The sequence below is a fragment of the Dromiciops gliroides genome, chromosome 3, assembly GCF_019393635.1.
Source record: "Dromiciops gliroides isolate mDroGli1 chromosome 3, mDroGli1.pri, whole genome shotgun sequence".
Classification (NCBI taxonomy): domain Eukaryota; kingdom Metazoa; phylum Chordata; class Mammalia; order Microbiotheria; family Microbiotheriidae; genus Dromiciops; species Dromiciops gliroides.
Window position 1 is genome coordinate 342,222,227 of NC_057863.1, and position 14,117 is coordinate 342,236,343.

At 41.1% G+C, this 14,117-nt stretch overlaps 1 protein-coding gene across 1 annotated transcript in view; it reads right to left on the reverse strand.

The window, feature by feature from the left end:
- KY (kyphoscoliosis peptidase) overlaps nucleotides 1-14,117 on the reverse strand; it is a 97,343-nt gene that overhangs the window by 71,352 nt on the left and 11,874 nt on the right. The window contains exon 3 of the mRNA XM_043996662.1: nucleotides 11,613-11,675. Within this exon, the coding sequence (XP_043852597.1) occupies nucleotides 11,613-11,675 (63 nt within the window). The remainder of the gene's footprint in view (nucleotides 1-11,612; nucleotides 11,676-14,117) is intronic.

The following is a 14,117-nucleotide window of genomic DNA, read 5'->3' on the forward strand; positions in this document are numbered from 1 at the left end:
CTGTTGCAGACATTATTCCTAAATTGAGTCTTTAGAAAAAGAAGGTGCACACATGCAATGTCTTTATTATTACATATGCACATGAACATTTGCAAATGTACTCAAGAGCCAAGATGTAGGCACATTGGAAGAGTTTGAGAATGATCTTGCAAAACCACTCATCTACCATAAGGGTATAGTGGTTACTGGGCTTGGAAAGTCTAGATGTTCTACCATGAAATTGATTTCTCTTTTACCTCTGGTGAACTGGATGAGACACAAAATGTTGGGGCCATTGCAGAAAATTATTAGTGCACATAGCAAAAATATATCTCAGTGGGAATGCTGAGTAACAGGTTATCCTCACAGTCTCTCACATGATTTTGCAGCAACAGTTCTGCTGTCTGAGCAGTGATTATAAATCCCTTCCCATTATCTATGATGGTAGGAGGAGATATTAGCTTTTTCTGAATCTTTGACCCTGTTTCCTCCCACTTCCTCTAGCACACTGGTCTGTCAATCATTCAGGGTCCTTCATGTATCTTCAATTGTTCATTTGCCACTGAATTTGTAGGATCATATATTTAGAGTTTAAAAAGAGGTTAGAGGTCTGATTTTACAGATGAGGAAACTGAGTTCCAGAGATGTTTAATGATTTGCTCAAGGTCAGAGGATGTAATAGTATTGGTGCCACTTCCTTCACAAATACAACCAAGTCCTCCAGGTGCCCCAAAGGCTTTCTCTTGGCCTCTCCTTACAGCTGCCAGAGTCATTCTCTTTTCACCTTGACTGTCCAATTTCTCGAACAAATTGTCTATAGTGCAGCATGTTCCTCCGCTTCCCTGCTACTCACTCTTACCTCAAACTCTGATAATTTGTTTCCATCACCCCATGTCCCAACTCTACTGAAACCAATCTCTTAAAAAGTAACAAACTCCAAATTGTCAAATTCATTGGCTGTTTTCTCTAGTTCTTATCCCTCTTGGCCACTTTATAGTATTAGACACTATATTCTACCCTCTCCTACTGTATACTCTCTCCTTAAAAGGCACTGCACAATTTAGATTCTTCATCTGCTTCTCTGTTTCTTCACTTCCTCTATAGATGTGCCAAGCTGTGCACTGTCCAAGGTTCTGACTTTGGACCTCTTTTCTTCTCTCAGTAATTTCATTCATTCCTATCTTGAGCTTCCAATCTTGAACTTATTAAAATTTCCCCAAACCTGCTCTTCATTCTGACTTCAGAATTTCTGTCAATTTCACCAACATTCAGTAACCCAATTTTGAAAACTAATTGCTATCTTTGACTTCATCACCAAGTCATATGCATTTACTTTTGCTAAGATATTTCAAATCTGTTTATTCCCTCCTGTTTCTACTGTCACCATTTTGGTACATTTTCCTCTTCCACTTGTCTCGACCATGGCAATAGCTTCCTAATTGGTCTTCTTAATTTTACTTTCTTCTCTCTTCTAATCTATTCTTCATACCTTTGTCAGATTACTTTTTTTTTTTTTTGCAGGGCAATGGGGGTTAAGTGACTTGCCCAGGGTCACACAGCTAGTAAGTGTCAAGTGTCTGAGCCGGATTTGAACTCAGGTACTCCTGAATCCAGGGCTGGTGCTTTATCCACTGCGCCATCTAGCTGCCCCCCCCCCAGATTACTTTTTAAGTACATACATTAAGTCACTTCTCTTAAAAATCTTTAAGCATCTCCCCATTGCCTTCTAGGTGAAGTTCAATTTTTTTTTCTTTTTTTCTGAGTATTCAAAGTATTCTGTCATCTATTCATTCTTTGCTCCAGAGAAAATGGATTACCTCTTGTTCCTCAAACATGTCCTGTATCTTCCATATTTTTCCTAACACTTTTGTGTTCCCAATGACTAATGACCTCTCTGCCTTGCCTCATTAGCCATATTCCCATTCCATATTCAAATGCTCCTTTTCCACAAAACTTTCCCTGATCTCCCTTCTTTACTCAGACTCATATAACAATTTGTTTTCCATCTACTAAATATATGACAGATTAGCAAATATGGATAAGAACCATCTTCTGATTCTCATTGTATTCATTTTATGAGAATGGGCAAATTATGTTTGGTTTAGGTTTCCTACAAGGGGCAGCTAGGTGGCACAGTAGATAAAGCACTGGCCCTAAAGTTGGGAGGACCTGAGTTCAAATCTCACTTCAGACACTTACTAGCGGTGTGACCCTGTGCAAGTCACTTAACCTGAATTGCCTTAAACATCAGGGGCCATCTCCAGTCATCCTGATGTATATCTTGCTACTGGACCCAGATGGCCCTAGAGGAGAGAATGAGGCTTGTGATCTTGCACAGCCCTTCCTCACTTAAATCCAATTCACTGCAAGTCATGACATCTGTCATGGTCCTCTTCGAGAACAACGGAAGAACAACAACAGGTTTCCTATGAGAAGCTTTTCACAGAATCATAGAATTCCTCCCTAGAGCTGAAAACTATGTAGAACCTTATAGAGAGTCTAAGTCCAGGTCCTTTCCCCTAAACCTGCTCTTCATTATCACTTCCATATTTCTGTCAGTGGCACCAATACTCAGCCACCCAATTTGGAAAACTAATTCTTATCTATGTCTTCATTATCAAGTCCTATGCATTTAATTTTGACAATACCTCTCAGATGTGTGCCCTTGTATTTAACATATGAAAAGCCAGACCCAGATTGATGAAGTAACTTTCCTAAGGTCACAGAGTCAGTTAGTGACAGGGCTTGCACTAGAATTTGAATTCAAATCTCTTGTCTCCCAGGTCATGGCCCAGCTTTTTCCATTCAAAAGAAACTTCTTAGGCACTTACAATTTGTCACACTCTATAGTAGGTGCTGGGGATACAAAGATGAAAACAAAATAATCCCTGACACCAAGGAACTTACCTTCTACTGAAATGAAACAGTCCACACACATATATTTAACATTAAAAATTCCAACATAAGAGGTAGAAAAGGAAGAGGAGCAGAGAAGCCAAGCACTAGGAGAGTTCAATAAAGGCTTTGTGTTGGAGGTGGCCCCCCAGCTGAACTTCAAAAGGGACCAGGGGATCCAAGAAGTACAGGTGCAGAGGAAGAACATGCCAGGCATGAGAGACAGCATGGGGAAAAGCATATAGGCAAGAGAGGGAATGTTCTGGAATGGTGGCTAGTGTTTTATGGTGAGTGAGAGGAAGTCATCAGTCTGGAAAACTAGGTTGGAGCCAAGGGCTTTCAATGTTAAACATAAGAGTTCTTACTCCATTCTACTAATTATCTCACTGAGCTCCAAACATGAGACCCTTGTATGACATATTATGGAAACGAAGGGCCAGAGAGAGGGAAACAACTTTTCTGGGGTACCACTATTCACAAAGCATAGAGGCATTATTTCAATCAAGACCCTCTGACTCCCAGTATGATGTTCTCCCCACTGGGCCAAGACGCCAGAAATGTATGAGACAGAGCTTTCTAACTTTCTACAGTCTTCCACGCTTCTTCTAGAAGTACCAATTGTAGTGACATGGTTCATATGTATTCCAGTGGTGGCCAGGTACACCAGGGAGATGTCATAGGTACTACCTATCTGCACCATTGACAGCTTAACTTCAACTGGAGGCATATAGACCCAGTGCTCCAAATCCTTTCCTGATTGCCCCAACAGCTAGTGCTTTCCTCCCCAAATAGGCTAGATTTATATATGTGTATACACACACACACACACATATGTATATGTATATGTTTATCCTGTATGTGCTGATCTATGTACCTACTGAAAGACTGAAAAAGAGTGAAAGACTATAAGCTCCTTGAAGGCAGGAATTATTTTCCTTTTTGTCCTTGTATCCCCTGTACTTTGCACAGTGTTTTGAACATAGTAGGTGTTTAATATATGCTTGTTGATTGATAGAGAAATGACACTATAGGACTTCTTAGTCTGAGGAGCAGAAAGAAAAGATTGCTGGCCTTGGAGTCAGGAAGACCTGAATTAAAATTATACCAGTGTCATATACTAGCCATGTGACAGCTAGTTCACTTTAACTTCTCAGCACCCCAGTGGCAATTCTCTAAGAATATAAAGTGCAGGGGGCAGCTAGGTGGCGCAGTGGATAAAGCACCGGCCCTGGATTCAGGAGGACCTGAGTTCAAATCTGGCCTCAGACACTTGACACTTACTAGCTGTGTGACCCTGGGCAAGTCACTTAACCTCCAATGCCCTGAAAAAAAAAAGAATATAAAGTGCAGGGTAGGAGCTGATATGCACTGGGGAGAGTAGGGGTTTCCTTGCTGGGAGATTCCTATGCTGATAAATCCCAAAAATAAATGAGTGCAGCTCTGCTCTATAATAATAGAAAACCTTTAGCTGAGCCCTACCAGGGATCACTTTAGGAACTTGGGAAAATATCTCACTTTCCCCTTCTGTAAAACAGAGTTAATATTCCCTGTCTCCTTTCTTTCAGTTCTCATATTTTATGGTCTCACCACCAAACCCTTTACACTCTTTTTCTTTCTTTTTTTGAGGTAATTCGGGTTAAATGACTTACCCAGTGTCTGAGGCCACATTTGAATTCAAGTCCCCCCGAATCCAGGGCTGGTGCTCTATCCATTGTGATATCTAGCTATCCCTAAACCATTTACACTCAAAAATTATTGAGGGCCCCCTCTCCCCAAGAGCTTTTGTTTTTGTGGATTATATTTACTGATATTGAAAGAAGGTAAAATATCTTAGCAATATTATGAAAATAGTTTTAACCTTGTGGACACCCCTGAAAGGGTATCAGGGATGAGGTCTCTAGATATCACATTGAGAGTGACTAGCCTAAAGAGAGTAAAGCTTTGCATTTAAAGGCAGGGATATTGGAGAAAATTTCTCATTGATGTTCATATAATGAAGTAGAAAAACAGCTGAAGGATAAGAGCCCAGACAAGAGACTGGCAATTTAATAATGTGCTTCTGGGATTCCAAACCACAGATAAAAGTAATTTATAGAAGTAATGCGGTACCAAGGACCCTGCACAAGACAGTAACCTCCTATTCTTCTTGCCTGCTCCAATCCATTTGGCACACTAATGCGAGAGTAATTTTCCAGAAACAATCCTCTGCTCAAAATCTTTCAATAATTCTCCACTGACTATGGACAGCTAGGTGGCACAGTGGGTAGAGTACCAGGCCTGGGCTCAGGAAGACTCTATAATAATAGACATTTCCTAGTGGATATCTCTGCCTTAGAGATCATCTAGGAAGGAAGGAAATGAGCATTTATTTAGTGCCTCATATACATCAGGTGTTGTACTAAGCACTCTACAAGTGTTATTTCATTGGATCTTCAAATCAACCCAGGAAGGTAAGTGTTAATATTTTATAGCCAAGGAAACTGAGGCAGAAGAGGGTAACTTACTGTCGTCGTACAGCTCGAAAGGGTCTGGGGCTCATAAAGAAGTGACTTGCATATTCATCATAGTAATAGCAATAATAAAAACTAGAATTTATATAGTATTTTAAGCCTTGCAAAGTGTTTTACAAATATTCTCTCCTTTGATCCTTTCAAACCTGGAAGTTAAAAGCTAATATTATCCTAGTTTTACAGATGTGGAAACTGAGGCAGAGGTTAAGTGATTTGCTCAGGGTCACAACACTATTATGTTTCTGAGGCTGCATTTAAATCCAGGTCTTTCTGACTCCATGCTCTTATTTATTTATTTATTATTATTTTTTTTTTTAGTGAGGCAATTGGGGTTAAGTGACTTGCCCAAGGTCACACAGCTAGTAAGTGTTAAGTGTCTGAGGCCAGATTTGAACTCAGGTACTCCTGACTCCAGGGCTGGTGCTCTATCCACTGCGCCACCTAGCTTCCCCCTCCATGCTCTTTTATAGCTATCATATGATATGTACAGCATCAGAGCTGAGACTAGAACCTAGGGTTTTTCAATTTGTAGTACAGACTCCCCTCCTCTCCCCTCCCCCATCATGTACCATAGGAATATGAGCCTGCCGTTTCCTCTAAAGCATGTTAGCAAGTATTGCCAGGATACCTGCCCTGCACCCAGCCTGATACTAGGCAGTCTATTCTATGAGACCCTAGGAGATCTTAGAGAATTCTATGTATAATCAAGACTCTTGATATGTTCTATAATCCTATACATTGTAATGAAGAAAATTAAGTAGGGAAAACTCTTCTTCAATTACCAGCATTTGTAAAGCACCTCCTATGTGTCGGGTAGTGTGCTAGCCAACTCAAGCCAATCATCTCGTGTAATCTTATTTGCAAAGGCTCAAATCATCCCAATTCAGAGCTTGACCCATGAGGCAACATGGTGGAAACACACACTGAAGTGCTCTGCTATTTATTCCATAGCTTTTGTTACCTGGAGGCCTTGATGACCTTTCACTACGTAGGAGATCTTTTTTTTTTTTTTTTTTGCTGTAACTTGCAGATCTTGCAATGTGCCTATTATTCTCAGGCCTGGACACCAGGACTATAATGGGCTCTCTTTCTCTCCTTTTCCTCCTCCTCCCTTGTGTTTCCTTAGCAATCCTCTAGACTCCAAATGCTCTGAGACTGGTGTGAGAAGACAGCAGAGAGTAAGCTTCTTCCCTTTGCCAGAGACACTGATGATAAGGGCAGGTCAAGAGGGTACCATCTGGTACAGTGGGAAAGTCATTTGCTATGTATTACTCTAGTGACCCAAAAGAGTCTCCATTTTCCATACATTTCTCATTATTCCCCAGGATGTTATTTTTCCTGTTTTTTACAGGTGTGTTGTCATTTCAATTATTTCACACATAAAGAAACTTAGAGTAGTCAAATGAGTTTCCAGGTGTCATACCACAAGGGAGATGGGAACAGAACTGCACTGCCTCTCAGACCCACAATCCTTCACTTGAATATCCTTTCCCTGCATGGGACTGTCAATTGTCCCTGCCCTCATGGCATTCAGATACCATGAGAAGTGATCATAAAGCTGCAGGAGGGGATTGGAAGCCTTGGTCTTGGAGCAGATAATTTGGTTGGAGAAGTGCCACCTTTGTCTAATGCCCCTGCCTTACCAGCCCATTGCCCAGTGGTCCAGTCTTGGGAGACTCTCTGTCCCACAAAGGGAGGTGGGTAAAGACGGTGCAGGAGATGCTGAATGCTCTCACTACAGAGGAGAGTAAAGTCAGATTCATGTACATGAGAGGAACTTAATTAAGAAGTGTCTCATCTAATCTTCAGAACTTTTTCTGAGGGGTGCTGAATTCCTTCAGAGGTTGTCTGAAGCCTTCAACTTCAGTAGCATCTTCCAGGTCTCTCCTAGATGACTAATCTCCTTAATGCATTAGAAAATCAATTCCGAGTGTAAAGGTTGGAGGGTCATCCAGTTGAGCCCAACAGCCTAATCATATCAAGTGCCGAGAAAGCTTTTAGCCATCAGTGTTATTATTCTTTAAAGAAGAGTAGGCTACAAGTAAGATGAAATGAATTTAACCTAAGTCTATTCTTCAGCCACAGATTTGAAAAGAATTCATTGTGATCCCCCCATTCCCTACCCTGTTATTTTCTTAAAGGATTGTCTAGTTTTTCCAAATAAAGGGTCAAAGAGGCACACAAAAGAATGCTGTTAAAGTCCTCATTTTTACCCACAAGCTTTCAAAATGGGTCCTGGCGAACTGTGAACTATTAAGTGCAGACCAGAACAGAAAGCAGGACTGGGTTGTTGTATGCGTGTATGTTTTTTAATGTGGCATCCACTGATGTTGCAATGTCCCTCTCACAGAGGATCTCAGGCCAAATGCATGAAGGACTATTTGTATTGAGGAAGACAGGGCTAGCTGATGAGTTAGTGACTTAACTGTCTTCAGGCCCATAGAGTTTTATGAGAAACCCCATTTCTATTGAGGACAGAACAAAAAGAGCACAAGAAATTTAATGATAAGACTTTTAAGCCACTAAGTTGCAGGAGAGCTGCTGACCTGCATTTGTAGAGGAAGCTTTCTTTTTCTTTTTTCTTTCTTTCTTTTTTTTTTTTTTTTTTGGTGAGGCAATTGGGGTTAAGTGACTTGCCCTAAGTGTCTGAAGCCAGATTTGAACTCAGGTCTTCCTGACTCTAGGGCTGGTGCTCTATCCACTGTGCCACCTAGCAAGCTTTCTTAATTTTTATTTTATTATTATTATTTTTTTGGGGGGTGAGGCAATTGGGGTTAAGTCACTTGTCCAGGGTCATACAGCTAGTAAATGTCAAGTGTCTGAGCTTGGATTTGAACTCTGGTCCTCCTGACTCCAGGGCCGGTGCTCTATCCACTGAACCACCTAGCTGCCTCACTAGCAAGCTTTCTTGATGGGACTTCCTTACGTTAATGAAATCCCAGGTTTTGTCAATAGAAAAATGAATGGGAAGGTGATGGAATAGTACATGAAAAAATAATCACAGGCTAGCAGCTTCTCCCAGGACCATTCCTATCTGAAACCCATTGAAAAAGATGGGAACAATGAGAATATAGTGACTATGGTATTTACGTAGCACTTTATGATGAATAGATCACTCTGCTCATTTCTACTTCATAACAGCCCCATGAAATAGGTAATAACAATAGATGGCATTTATATATGACTTTACAGCTTGCAAAGCAGTGATCTCATTCTATCCTCACAACAACCCTTGTGAGATAAGTTCTATTATTACCCCCATTTCATAGGGCAAGTAACTGTGGGAAACTGAGGCTGTGTCTTGCCCCATGGCCTCATAGCTAGGAAGCATCTAAGGCCTGACTCTAACTCAAGATTTTCTTGACTCCAGGTCCAGCACTCTATCAACTCCAGGTGGTAGTAGAATTGATTTCTTTGCTTTAGAAATGAATAATTCCTTGAAAGCATTTAATTTCCTTTTTCCAGGGAGTTTAAATTATTCCATAAATCTCTTTTTTTCCTCATAACATCTTTGTTCAGGATTAGTTTGCTTCTTTCTTATTTGCATTTAACTACTTTGTATATATTTGTAGTTACCATATTTATACTTAAGCACACATATTTATAAGTGGTGGTCTTTCTTCCTCTCCTCTTACTTTACAATGTAAATTACTTGCAAGTAGAGATTGTTGAGTACATTTTGTTTCCATTCTTTGCATTTGTGCCCCAGCACCTAGACCAATGCCTGTCACATGATGTTCTTCTCTCATTTTCAGTCATGCATGACTCTTTGTGACTCTGGGGTTTTCTTAGCAAAAATACTGGAGTGGTTTGCCATTTCCCTCTCCAGCTCGTTTTAGAGATAAGGAAACTGAGGCAAACAGGGTGAAGTGACTTGCCCAGATTCACACAATTAATAAGTGTCTGAGGTAAGATTTGAGCTCAGGTCCTCCCAACTTCAAGGCTAGTGCTCCATCCACTACACCACCTAGTTGCCCCCACCTGGCACACAATAGGAGCTTAATAAATGCTTGTTGATTGAGTGGTTATTGTCATTATCATTATGAGGAAAATGAAGCTCATATAAGCTAAAAGGGACTTGCCTAGACTCACACATCTATTGTCAGAGGTGGGATTTGAACGCAGGCCTTCCTGACTCCAGACCCAGCACTTCCTCCACCACAGCACTGCTCTAATTTAAGCTATATATAAGAAAGGAACTTTGGGACAAAAAGTAGTTATGAAGACAAGTTGTATAGATCTCTAAAAATGAAATAGAAACCCATTGTGTCTAACAAAATTGTTCCTGAGCACTCCCACCTGAAATTAGGGGTCTGGGCAGTGTGACTTCCAGATGGCTCTTCCAGCCCAGGGATTTTATGTAAAAACAAGCAAACAAACAAAAAGGCCTGAGGCTGGTGCCCTGGATTCAGGAGGAGCCCATGGGATCTGGGACCAGTGGTCAAGAAGTTCCTGCCTCTGCCACTGATTTGATTGTGGGATCCTAGGTAAATCACTTTACCTCATTGAGCCTCTCTTTCCTCATTTATAAAATGAAAGAACTGGATTAGAGCTAAATCTAAATCCCATGATGGGCAGCACATACCTGTAAACTGGCTGCCTTACATGGGACTGGGGAGGTTACAGTTATAAGTCTCCAACTTGAAAGGGATCCTTTCTACAAAGCACCAAAATTCCTCAAAACTTCTCTGATTCATTACCTATTTCTCTTCTTCTTTTTCTCTGGTCACATAGGCATGGGTACCCTTACTCCTTACTAAACTGTGTCCTAGCTCCCATTTCCTTTCTCGTGCTGTTCAGCAAATCTTTTTTTTTCTCATTAAGTTTTAGTCTGATTTTTCATTAACTCATTCTCATTTGCTTGCCAACAGGCTCAGGTCTCTCCAATCCTAAACGAGTACAAGGGAGGGTAAGTGACTAGTTCAGAGTGAGAAACCCAGGACGTGCCCTGGGTGGTATTTGAACCCAGCCCTCCCTGTCTCCAAGTCCATCATGTTATGTCATATTGCCTTTTAGACAGGAAAATTATTTGCCCACTTGCATCTCTGCTGTGTTTTTCATGCCTCATTCTTCATTATAAAGTCATAATATCAAGTCTTTTACTCCCTATTAAAATGTTATCTATTTCAATTTTTATGGTGTAATTTAGAGCTTGGCACTTAGGTGCCACTAGGTGGTGCAGTGACTAGCATGCTGGATTTAGAGTCAGAAAAACCAGAGTTCAAATCCTTTCTTACATGCTTCCCAGATGTGTGACCCTGGGCAAGTCATACAACCTCTCTTAGCCCCAGTTTCTTTATCTCTAAAAGGAGATGACAATATCACTTACTCCCCAGAGTTCTTATAAGAATCAAATGAGATAACAGCTAGCATTTATATAGCACTTTAAGGTTTGTGAAGTTTATACATATATGTGTGTGCATATATAGAGAGGTATATGCATGTATGCACAGGTGTGTGCATGTGAATATATAGTTTTATATATATAGGCGTGTGTGTATATATAAACTCACATACATATGTAGGTATACATATACACACATTATCTTTTCTGAACCTCACAATAGCCCCTAGAGGTAGGTACTATCATTCTATCCATTTTACAGATGTAAACATATGTAGAACATTTCACAGACTTGCTATTATTATTATTTATCAGCATGTCCAGTGCCTGACAATTCTTTTCTGGAAGGAATTCTTCACAATGTGTCACACAGGTCATGACCCTGGACCTTTCTGAAGGCAAGGCTAGCAGAACATGAGTTGTGGCTTAGTCCTACCAAGTTGAAATGCCTGTCCAAGCTTTGTTATGGACTGCGTCTTCCATTCAAGGAGCAGCCTAGCTGCAGTGACTTCAGAGAGTCCCATCACCAGATTGGCTTCAGGTTGGATTTTTCATCAGTCCCACTTCACATGGACCAACCATTAAGTAACAGAAGGGTTGTGATCTACACTGTCAGAAGGTCTCCTATGCTGTCAAGATAATTGATTCTTGAAGGCTAGCTATATTTTATTCCCCAGTAGACTATAAACTCCATGAGGGCTGGGACTGTGTTTTTGTATCTTCCCCAGTGCTTAACACAGTCTTTGCCCACTCCAGCCTTTGTTGAACTGAATGATCGCTGGTCCCTCTGAGGCAGAGGGAGCTCTTGCTTGTTTAGTCTCTCCTCAGCAGGGGACACAGGGTACTGCTGGGGGGAAACCAGCATGGACTAGCTAAGCACATACCTTGGTTGTCATAAGATGTGATAACTTGTGTCTGCTGATGGTGTTGCGTCTGGGCCACATTTCCTATTTAAGTAAGAGAGAAAATACAGGCAGTGACCATTTGGACTGGGGTGGAATTTCCCTCAAGGCAGAGTCAGGAGATGTGTGTGCCTTCAGGAGAGGCAGGTTATCCAAAGGCTGCCAACATCTACCCCCCTCCCCTATCCTCCCTTCTCCCTCCCACACCAGGGTCCAGCTCAGCAGGGGGGATCTTTCATCAGTGTCCCAAAAGAGATTGAGTTTCCATCATTACCAGAGAGCTGATCCCCAGCTTAGAAGGAGTGGCATTGAGTCAAGTAGCCCTTTGTGCCTGCTGGTGAAGGAACCCCTTGTCCCTTGTAAATCACTGCCTTAGAGAACCATTACACAACCCCACTCCAGTCCTGCCCCATTAGTGGTGCCCGAACTTTGATTCCATTGCATTCGAAAATTGAGATGTGTTTCTCAAAGGTGCATACTCCAATTTATAACTTTCAAAGGAATGAAAAATTGCAGCATCTCCTAGGGGGAACTTATATGAGTGTGTAAAACATGATGCTACAACTTTTATCCTCTTACCAGTCTATACTTTGGATAACAATTCCTTTCTGTGACACCCTAGTTCCCCTTAGTTCTCCCTCTATCTCCATGGAGATGAGCTGGAAAAAGGGGAGCAGTCATTGATAGAGGGCATCTACCATCTTACTAATCCTGCCACTGAATGACTTTGAGCAAGTCGCTTCCCTTCCCTGGGCCCCAGATTTACAGAATCACTAAATGTAGGAGTTGGGACTTTATTAGCAGGCATCTCCCCTAACCCACACATGAAAGGCATCTCCACCAAAATAAATCTGTAAAATCACTAGGGTGGACTCGACGATTTTTACAATTCCTCCCATCTCTATTATTCTTTGCTTTGGAATCTCTTCTGCTCTGATTTTATTAACTGAGCAAGGAGAAGATGGGGAACCAGGATTCTGGCAGCAGAGGGCACTGGTGTGATGGCACTGAATCCATCAGTCTCCCCTCCTGCTTTTCCCCCTTTGAGAACCTACCTCTCTGTATTACTTTGCCATATTATCCTTACTGCCCTAAGTCCTAGTGGGACAAAGAAAAGGTTCTTTAAGAGCAGCGAATGGTGGGATCAGGTAGATAGTAACAAGTGCTCACATTTAGGCAGTATTTCACAATGAACCTGTGAGGTAGGTCATGCAAGTAAGAGCATGCCCATTTTACAGATGAAGGAATGGAGGCTCAGAGGCATCTAGAGGGTCACATATATTCACACACAGATCTTTTGCTTCAAAAAAGGTTATTGTTTTTTCCTCTTGCCCACTCCTAACACATACCCCAAGATGCCTCTTTCTGACCCTATCACAAAGGGATGTCTAAGTTTATCTCTTCTTTTTTCTCCTTTGTTCAAGGTTATAGAATCAAAGACTATCGAGCTGTAAAGGACCTTAGAGATTAACAAGTCTAAGGTCATCATTTTCTAGAAATTGAGGGTGCCATTTCTTCTCAACTCTATCTTCAGAGACTATACCTGGGAGGAGATAAGCTTCTGAATTTCCTGGGATCATTCTTCTTCACCCTGGCCATTTTCTACTCCCCTCATCCCCCCTTTCACCTCTTGCTTCAAGAAGTAGAATCAAATTAACACCATCATTGCTCATGGAAATGACTTGTCAATTGACTGACCTCTTGTGACTTCCCAGACCAAATCACCTTTCCTTGGCCACAACACTATGCGTTCTCTGCTCTGTCTCTCTCAGAATGTAAATTCTCTGAGGACAGAGACTGTCTTGCTTTTGCATTTTTATTCTTAGAGTTAGCACCGTGTTTTGGTGCATGCTAATCACTTAATACATGCTTTTTTCCTTCTTTTTTTTTTCATTTCTCAAAGTAACTCAGATAGTAAGTAGCAGAGCTAGTATTCACATCTATGTCCTCTAACTCAAATCTCTTTCTTTTCTTTAAACTTTTTGGATATATATTTTTCCTTTTTACCTCACAATTTTCTCCTATATCCCTTACCTTTTCCCCTCCCAGAGACCCATTCCATATAAAAAAGAATTTTTTTTAAAGAAAAAGAGGGGGGCAGCTAGGTGGCACAGTGGATAAAGCACCAGCCCTGGATTCAGGAGGACCTGAGTTCAAATCCAGCCTCAGACACTTGACACTTATTAGCTGTGTGACCCTGGGCAAGTCACTTAACCCTCATTGCCCCACAAAAAAAAAGAAAGAAAAGAAAAAGAAAAAAAAAGAAAGAAAAGGAGGAAGAAAATTTAAAAATCAGCAATTTCAATTAAAATGTTGAAAAATTTTACAATGCATGAAATGTTCCCCATTTGTGAACACCCCCTGACCATGGCCATCCCTCTTGACCTCTGCAAAGGAGCGAGGGGAAGTATCTCCCCATCTCTCTTCTTTAGAGTCAAGCTTGTTCTCTATACTTTTGCAACATTCATTTTTGCATGTTTTGTGGTT